At 37.2% G+C, this 9,706-nt stretch overlaps 1 protein-coding gene across 2 annotated transcripts in view; it reads left to right on the top strand.

The window, feature by feature from the left end:
• LOC144974081 (monocarboxylate transporter 10-like) overlaps positions 1-6,246 on the top strand; it is a 22,066-nt gene extending 15,820 nt beyond the window's left edge. The window contains exons 8-11 of one of the 2 annotated variants that reach the window (XM_078916972.1): positions 830-952; positions 2,334-2,345; positions 4,264-4,423; positions 5,904-6,246. In XM_078916972.1, coding sequence (XP_078773098.1) covers positions 830-952; positions 2,334-2,345; positions 4,264-4,423; positions 5,904-5,981 — 373 coding nt within the window. In that variant the 3' untranslated portion in view covers positions 5,982-6,246. Of the gene's footprint in view, positions 1-829; positions 953-2,333; positions 2,346-4,263; positions 4,621-5,903 lie in introns of those variants that run through there. The other variant, XM_078916971.1, reaches the window with a different exon arrangement.
• Positions 6,247-9,706: the final 3,460 nt, after the last annotated feature.

Below are 9,706 nucleotides of genomic sequence, written 5' to 3' on the forward strand. Positions count from 1 at the left end.
GACCTTGGAATGCCCCGGAAACAGTCCAAATCCTAGTCCGATAGAGAATCTGTGGCACTACACGAAAAAAAGATTGCAGACAAACACACAGTAAAATCCTTGTTAAAGCAATCAACGATGTTTGGAGTCAAGAGCTTTCTCCAGAATACTGCCAAAACCTGATTCCCAGCATGCCTCGACGGATCAAAGCTGTCCTCAAAGCAAAAGGTGGACATACAAAATACTGAAATATGGTTCAAAGATTCAGTAAAGGTATTAAATAAAATGTTTAATCATTTGAAGTGAGTTTGTTTATTTTTCCTTGTTTCACAAGGTTTAGATTTAATGTTTATTAATTCATTTCTTTTGGTCTTAAACTTTTGGCAACGAACAGCCTAATAGTGTAATGTGTGTAAAATGCCTTACTCAAGGAAAGAGCGTCGGCACAAAAATTTTATGCGGTAACTGTCACCCATTCGGTCACTGACAAACCCACTTGACATTATTTGAGTTTTGTGACAAGACGAGACACCGCCGAGCCTCAAATGTTGTTTTGTTGGTTGGTTGATTGTTGTTGTTGTTGTTGTTTTTTATTGGGTTTTTTTTTTGGGGGGGGGGGGGGGTTAGAGGGGGAGTGTTTTGATTTGTTTTGGGGTTGGGGGGGGGGTGTATTTTATTTGTTTTTGTTTCGTTTTGTTTTTTTTGTTGTTATTGTTTTTGGTTTGGTTTGATTTGTTTTGTTTTTTTGTTTTTTTTTTTGTTTTTGTTGTTGTCTTGTTTTGTTTGTTTGTTGTTTTATTTCTGTTTTTGTTTTTCACAATCTATTGTTGATGATCTGTGATCCAAACAGCAGTCCCAAGATCCCCTTGATCCCAGACCCGTTTGACCTGGATGACATGGACCCCTTGGAGTCCATAGAGGAATACATTACCCATCAGGCACATCTCGCGGAAACGGCTGAGCAGTTAGCAAGGTGAGGCCTGTCGTCTGATGAGAAAATATTTTTAAAGAAAGCTTTGTCCTGAAAACTTTTTCTTCATTTTTTTAAAAGTCATTAAAAAAAAGAAAATTTGTTCTCGCGTCAGATCAACAGTGGCAACTGCTTCCTACACTTTATTTATGCAAGGCTAGTCTAATACAAAATACTTTCCGCCGTGTCTGATTGCCCCTGATACCCATTTACTCAGGAAAAATCAGAAATATTCGACATTTTTTTAAGCAACAAGATTAATACTTTAAGTTGACACTTGTCAAGTTTAATATTTAAAAATCCTCCATTGGTTAAGAGGCCATGCCATTTTATGCCCATTTCACCAAAATCGTATAAAAATCACGATATTGAAAGTTTCCAAACTGGTGTCTTGTTTTTAGCACTATTGTGTGACTATTGTAAGAAGTTACTTGTCGTGTTGAAAAACAGATGACCAATCAGGATAAAGTCTGGACCATTTGTTTTCCTAACAATATTATATAATTTTCAAAACAAAGCAGAATTCACACTTGAATCATTTCTCAAGATAAACGACTTAAAACGGGTCCTGACGTGTATCTAATGGACTACAAAATTTGATCAATGATGTCAACTATGGGCTATAGGAGTCGCACAACGTCTTACACAAAAGCAGAGTCAATTCAAAATATGTACATAGGATTGAATTACTGTTTAAGACATTAGAAAATCAATCGGACACGGAGGAAAAGGTTGCGCATAGTCATAGAAGAAAATGGGAGATCTTGAGATGTCAGACTTGCATCGGGTATGGTCTGGCGGTTTCAGGATTCTAAACTTTTCCAGTTTTTTTCTAATAGTTTTTGTTGTTTTGTTTTGTGTTTTTTTTGTTTAGTTGTTTTTTTTTTCTTTTTATATATTAAAAACAATTTTTAAAATTTCTTTTTGGTTGTTTTTTTTTTTTTTTTTTTTTTTTGGGGGGGGGGGGGGGTCTTTTTGACGCCTGGTATATATACTTAATAAAGTCCAAGGTTTGAAAGTTTTTGATGAGATGATGGTCATGTGTTTTCTGGTATGGTCTGGCGGTTTCAGGATTCTAAACTTTTCCAGTTTTTTTCTAATAGTTTTTGTTGTTTTGTTTTGTGTTTTTTTTTGTTTAGTTGTTTTTTTTTCTTTTTATATATTAAAAACAATTTTTAAAATTTCTTTTTGGTTGTTTTTTTTTTTTTTTTTTTTTTTTTTTTGGGGGGGGGGGGGGTCTTTTTGACGCCTGGTATATATACTTAATAAAGTCCAAGGTTTGAAAGTTTTTGATGAGATGATGGTCATGTGTTTTCTGGCCAAATTTTTAAAATGTAAGTACGGCAGTATAATCATATTTTTTCTTCTTACTGAATCATTTCAGATCGATGTCCGCGTAAGTGTCCGTTGTTTACATTTATATCAATTTAAATTTGCTTCGTTGTTTCTTTGCCTTGGTTCGATTCTTACAAAGTGTTTATTTCCCAAGATTTCATATTTATAGCCCATCGTATCAAAGCGGTATTATGTCATGGTGGGCCTGATGCTGAATTTTGAAGTCAAAATGACAAGAATTATAACTTGTTTTACACTATAATAAGTCACGTAATGAGAAATTCTTCTTCAGAAAGTCTTCAGAGAAGAAACCAACCCGGAGCCAATGCCTCGAAGTCCCAGGTTTGAGAGTTTTTTACAAAGATGAGGGTATTTTAAATCGATAGATATAAGAAGAACGGGTTTCTGGCCAAATTTTGAATACTTATTTTTCCAGAGTACCGCAGTTAACAGGTTAATAAAACAGACTATTTATTTCTATTGTAAATCCAATCTGTAGCATTTGAATCACCTCGACATGATAGCTTATGCAACGGTAGGTCTTTTAGTATGCGTTTTGATTTTCTTCTCTGTCTTTGCTTCTAGCAATGGTGATATTAACTAATTTAAAAAATTGGGAATATGGTGACAATTACTAATAGTGCTATAACAGTTGTAGTAGTAGTAGTAGTAGTAGTAGTAGTAGTAGTAGTAGTAGTAGTAGTAGTAGTAGTAGTAGTAGTAGTAGTAGTAGTAGTAGTAGTAGTAGTGGTGGTGGTGGTAGTAGTCATGGTTGTAGTAGTAGTAGTAGTAGAAGTAGTAGTAGTAGTAGTAGTAGTAGTAGTAGTAGTAGTAGTAGTGGTAGTAGTAGTAGTAGTAGTAGTAGTAGTAGTAGTAGTAGTAGTAGTAGTAGTAGTAGTAGTAGTAATAGTAGTAGTAGTAGTAGTTGTTGTTGTTTTGTTTGTTTTTGTTTTTAAGGTTTTACGGCGCTTGTAACACATTTAGGTCATATCAGCGCCAGTAAAAAGGCAGAGAATTGGATATTAAAAATATTCTGGATGTACAATAAAAAGGACTTGAGGAAAAAGTAAGTCAAGGGGAAATGGTTCAAATAGAGAATAGATGTAGATTCCAAGAGCACACTATCAGTGTACTTAGTTTGAGATCACCTAAAAGTCTCACCCACTCACCAGCAAAAGTCCCCACTAAGAGGAATACATTCAAATGTTTACATTACAAATATTATGTTAAGAATTTAAAAAATAACAGTACATAACAAACAAACACAAAAAGATTTACAAGGGAAATAATTAATCGCATCTCCCAAAACGATAAATATATGTTTCCCTACCAGACAAGGACTCCTTAGTGGAAACTAAGACCGCTGCAATTGGTCATTATTGCATTTTACAAAGTAACTAATGAGTATAAATATTGGTGGTGTATAAATGCATGAACAATTTTTACGAGATATTAGCAAAATATATCGATTAATTTTGAATCGAAAATGTATGTAACAAAGAGCCTCGTTTGTTTGTTCCGGGCGACACAGTTTTATAAGACCCCTACGAAATTTTGGGCTTGTTGACTATCTAGTGATATAATATAATATTATATGATTTACCCCCACAATACCCCCCCCCCTCCCTCCCCCGTCCCCAATCCTCAATGCCCTCCCACAACCTATCATTCTTTTAATTTAATAGGTGGCTTTCCAAACCTGTCAAGTGACACTTAGAAAATGGGTTGATCTATTATCTTAACCAATTAGATACATAATACGAATCACCAAGAAAACGCTTAACTTCCAAAACAATCACGGTATTGTTATATAAGGCAAAGAAGACAACCGTATTTCCTTCTTTGACTCACTAAAGTTATAACAAAAAATTGCGATTTTCTAAGAATGACGATATATAATAATAGACTTGGTATGTTTTGGTAGTCAATTGCTCTTCATTTTTCCTTCTTTTTTTTTTTCCTTTTCACCACGTCATCAGAAGCACGCGCTTTTCGGCATTCTATCCCCGAACTGAGGGAACTCCTAGGCCTATAATAACTTACTCGGCTCTCGTCACCAATAGGAAGACAGATCAGCGTCTATCGGAGACAGTCAGCGATCCAAACTTACTATCCAAACCTGTTAAAGATAAACTTCCGGTAAGTGGTATTGATGGTGCTAAATGGACGATTGATTATGTGACGCACAGTCTTATCTTAAATCTCTATTATGTATGCGCTTAGCTAACAAACTCATAACATTGCCATCCGGAAGTATAACGGACCAACACACATAACTATGTGTAACCTTGAACGTTTATAGACTGGATAATACAGTTAAGTGAGAATTACTTATAAACGTGGATGGCAAAAAAAAAAAAAAAAACAAGAACAAAAACCTGAATGCCGGCATCTTCATTTTATCTACATCGGGATGACTTAGATGCTGAAAATTGAACTTTATGTGTGTGTGTGTGTGTGTGTGTGTGTGTGTGTGTGTGTGTGTTGCTACATATGGCAATGAAGTAACGTTTGGAAAACCGTTTTTCGGCTTTGCGGTTTTGTGGTATGAATCTTGCCTTCGGACATGTAGGTACCTGGTTCGATTGCCGCTTTGGGCGGCGAAAAGTTGAGTCCTTGAGGAAAAAAAAAGCTCTTTATTCAAGATCTCTTAATCCACTCGTGCAAAATGAATATTTCTGCGGCAACAGCGTTGTCTATGACCAAAAAAATTGTAATCGCTCCTCACAACTGTTACTGTTATGCCTCGTCCAACACACGAGTCGCTGTTGACTTGGGATCCCTTGTAAAGCGCTTGAATACATTAACTGGATATTGCGCTATGTAGGAGCTCAAATAGGTTTTTGTTTCGTTTTTGTTGTTCTATTTTTTAAGTCTTGACAGTTAACACTTTTGAACCAGTAGGAAAATGAAAAATAATTAAATTAGAGATCAAATAGAACCGTAAAAATAGCATTCAAATAACTTATTAAGTTGAAAAACTTTTGTTGGACTTTGTAGTCTTGTGGTTTGACTCTCGTTATCGCACCGGTAGGTCCCTTGCTCGAGTCCCGCTCTGGGCGGCGCAAAGATCGAGTCCTTGGAAAAGACTCTTTACTAACATTCCCTCACCGTGCTCAAGTGTAAAATGAGTACCTGGACGGTAACAGCGTTGTTTCTGCCGTAAAAAAAAAAAAATTACAAATAGCGTTCCACAGGCGCCATGTTTCGTTCTACATATTGAGTGTTGCGTTTGGCTTGGGACCCTTTGTAGAGCGCTTTAGCACATTTAGTAGATATTGTTTTAAAATAAAGCCTCACATTTTTCATTGTAGTTATATTTTATTTTGATTGTGAGTTTTTAAAGTTTTCGCCGAACTCCAGCACGCTCTGCAGTACGACACGCTGGAGCTGGGTGACGGATATCGGCACGCTCCGACTTCTACTTCTCTCTTATCACTGTGATCCTAGAGCAGCGGCAACGCTGGATTCGTGGGTAATACTAATAAATATAACTAATATAACTTTATATTATTATCCATTATCATTATAATTTATTACTACGCCAAAGGTCAGCGTTCAATAGTGAAAATAATACTCAATGTGCATCTTCAAATGTATTTATATTCTTAATCAACAGGTACCAACGCCTAGAAAGATTCGCTCTGACACCGTGCTAGTTCATTTCAGGGCTCATTCATTGAAGTCGAGATTGTAGGTCTGCGAAGAAGAATAGAAACCAGACCCAAGATCAGAATCAAATCGTGGTGTGTGTGTGTGTGTGTGTGTGTGTGTGTGTGAGTGTGTGTGTGTGTGTGTTAGAAAGACGGAGATGGAAGTAAGCCAGAAAGAGAATATGCGAGTATGTTTTGTAGCTGCTGGTGCATGACAGATAGATAGATAGATAGATGAATGGATAGAGAGGATGAGAGATTCAGACAGACAGAAAGACGACACGCAGCGAGAGAGAGAGAGAGAGAGAGAGAGAGTTGTAGATGTGTGTGTGTGTGTGTGTGTGTGTGTGTGTATTTAGGTAAGGGGACACCTTTGTACAGGTCCCTTAAAACTTGTTTTTTTTCACCTAAAATAAAGTTTTCGGACACAGAAACATTGGTGTCATCTTAACTACCCACAAGTTTGCTTTCAGTCTAGCCTACTTTTTGATACAATAATTAGTAGAAAGTTTTGTGTTGTCAAGGATAAACATAACGTTTTTGAAATCGCCTTGTTCATCCAAGATTTTGTAGATTGTTGGGGGTTGTTTTGTTTCTTTATAGCTAGTGCCACTTATGGGTAATTACAGGGCCAGTAAAAAGGAAGATGATTGGGGATGATCCACTATAGCAACGGATCCCGTTATGGAGGCTGCATGTTTACAAAGTACAAAATTCAAAATAAAACAAAATTAAATTAAACTGCCTTATTGCAACTTGTGGACCTGAAGTCTAACAGGATGTTTCTCTGTCTGATGAATTCCTCACAATCCTGACACAGTCTTCTAAGACGGAGTATCTGGCTAAATGGAATGGAGTCCTTGCATCTTTTCAGGGATCACCATTACCCTGACCGAGTATTACAAGAGGCTATTAGGAAAACTCTTGACATTACAAGAGAGGCCGCCCGCAAAGATAAACAGCCACAACAAACCACGCGCCCACCTTGGTCCTTACACACATCCCTCATGCTAACCTAGTCAAGAAGATTTTGATGAACAATTATCGCCTTCTCCAAGCTGATGAGGACACCCAGAAGGCTTTCATTCAACTGCCGTTGGTAGCATATAGAAGAGACCGGAACTTAAAAGGATTTACTTGTAAACAGCCGCCTCGGGCCGTCACACGACAATGGATACAGGAGGTCTAAATGTAGGACGTATGAGCAGTTTAATGGAAAGAAGACCATTGCAATTCTGGGGAAAGTTTGGACCACCACAAGACCTTTTACTTGCACAGATTGCAACGTTGTGTATGCCATTAGATGCGCACATTGGACCTAATCTGGAGCTTGCGACAAAATGGGCCTATGACAAAACTGTGTCTGTGCCAAACTGGATCTGTGGCATTGGGTCTGTGACAAGCTGGGTAGTCTCCAGGCTAAGCACTTGATTCAAATGGTGCCGCTTGGGCCTAAAAAAAAAAGTGAAGTTTAAGGCGGGTGTGGCAGACACAACATTTGATCCGGGTTATGCTTTTGGTGATGCTTTTAAGGCAGATATAGAGGATGTTTGTTTGTGTTTTTTGGGGGTTTTTTTCTTTGTGTGTGTGTGTCTGGATGTGTCTGTGTGTGTGTGTGTTTTTTTTTTTTTTTGGTTTATTTGTTAGTTGATTGTTTTTAAAAAGGTTTTACGGCGCTTGCGATAGATTTAGGTTATTTTAGCGTCAGTAAAAAGGAAGAAAATGGGATAGTAAAAGTAAGACAACGGGGAATAGTACAAATAGGTAGATATTTGTGTTTTTGTGTTTTTAAGGGTTTTACGGCGGTTGCAACACATTTACGTCATATCCAGCGCCAGTAAAAAGGAAGAAAACGGGAAAGTAAAAAGTTCTAGAATTACAATTAAAGCACCCAAGAAAAAGTAAGACATAGAGGAACTGGGAACAAATAGGGATCAGATGTAAATTCCAAGAGCATAATAATAATAATAATAATAGATCTTTATTGTCCATAAATATGGCAATTTGTCATTTACTTACACTTGTTATAACGTTATATGATAACTATAACATTGAACAGATATTTCACTCCTACTTATTCTCTCTCTCTCTCTCTCTCTCTCTCTCTCTCTCTCTCTCTCTCTCTCTCTCTCTCTCTCTCTCTCTCTCTCTCTCTTTTCCTCTCTTTCTTTCACGCGTGCGAACACAATATAAACATATTCATTTCATTTTCAATTCGTTACATTTGTGGCAATTCGACACCAAATATTATCATCACTATCAATTGGTCAATTAATCTAACATTAAATAGATTAATCAGTCAATCAGTCAACGCATCAATCCTTGGGTTTTGCTGTACCATATGAAATATTCAACCACCAATATACTTAGTTTGAGACCACCTATAAGTCTCATCCAGACACAAGCACAAAATCCAACAAAGAGGAATTCATTCAAATGCTTACATTATATATTCAAAATAACAAATATAATAATACATAACAGAGAGATGATTTACAAGGAAAAAAATATTATCTCCCAAAACAATAACTATGCATTTGACTGTTTCCCTCCCGGCTAGGACTCCGGCCAGAACAAAACCAAGTAATCTCATTCCAAGACAAAGACAGAAATCATGTTGGAAAACAGATATAAGGGGATAGAAGACACAGTATGTACCCCCCCCCCCCCTTGCCCACTATGGGAGGTCAGGAGCCCTTCCCGGTAGTATGTTTTGTTGTTTTTAAGGGTTTTACGGCGCTAGCAACACAATGAGGTCATATCAGCACCAGTAAAAAGGAAGAAAATGGGAAAGTAAAAAGTTCTAGAATTACAATTAAAGCACCCAAGAAAAGGGAAGACAAAGGGAATTGGTTCAAATAGGAAACAGATGTAGATTCTAAGAGCACACCATCAAAATACTTAGTTTGAGATCACCTAAAAGTCTCATCCAGACACAAGCACAGGTCCCCACTAAGAGGAATACACTCAAATGTTTGTTTTTGTTTTTAAGGGTTTTATGGCGCTTGCAACACATTTAGGTTATATCAGCGCCAGTAAAAAGGAAGAAAATGGAATAGTAAAAAGTTCTAGAATTACAATTAAAGCACCCAAGAGAAAGGAAGACAAAGGGAACTGGGAACAAATAGGGATCAGATGCAGATTCCAAGAGCAAACCATCAATGTACTTAGTTTGAGATCACCTATAAGTCTCATCCGGACACAAGCACAAAATCCAACAAAGAGGAGTACACTCAAATGCTTACAGTATACAATTAAAATAACAAACATAATAATACATAACAGAGAGATGATTTACAAGGAAAAAAATCTCATCTCCCAAAACAATAACTATGCATTTGACTGTTTCCCTCCCAGCTAGGACTCAGGCCAGGGCTAGGAAAAAACCAAGTAATCTCATTCCGAGACAAAGACAGAAAGCAAATTGGAAAACAGATAAAGGGGGATAGAAGACACAGTAAGTGCCTCCCTGCCCACTATGGGAGGCCAGGATCCCCACCCAGTACACTCAAATGTCTACAAATGATAATAGTATACAAAACATAATACAGTGCATAACAGAGAGATGATTTACAAGGAAAACATTATCATCTCCCAAAACTAACCATACATTTGAATGTTTCCCTCTCAGCCAGGGTATCCGGCCAGGGTCAGGACAAAAACAAGTAATCTCATTCTAAGACAAGAGAGAAAGCAAGTTGGAAAACATATATAGGGGGAGAAAAGACACAGTACCTCCCTGCCCACTATGGGAGGTAGGAACCCCACC

Source organism: Berghia stephanieae, chromosome 5 (genome assembly GCF_034508935.2).
Source record: "Berghia stephanieae isolate SIO BIC M18660-M18661 chromosome 5, UCSD_Bste_1.3, whole genome shotgun sequence".
Taxonomy (NCBI): domain Eukaryota; kingdom Metazoa; phylum Mollusca; class Gastropoda; order Nudibranchia; family Aeolidiidae; genus Berghia; species Berghia stephanieae.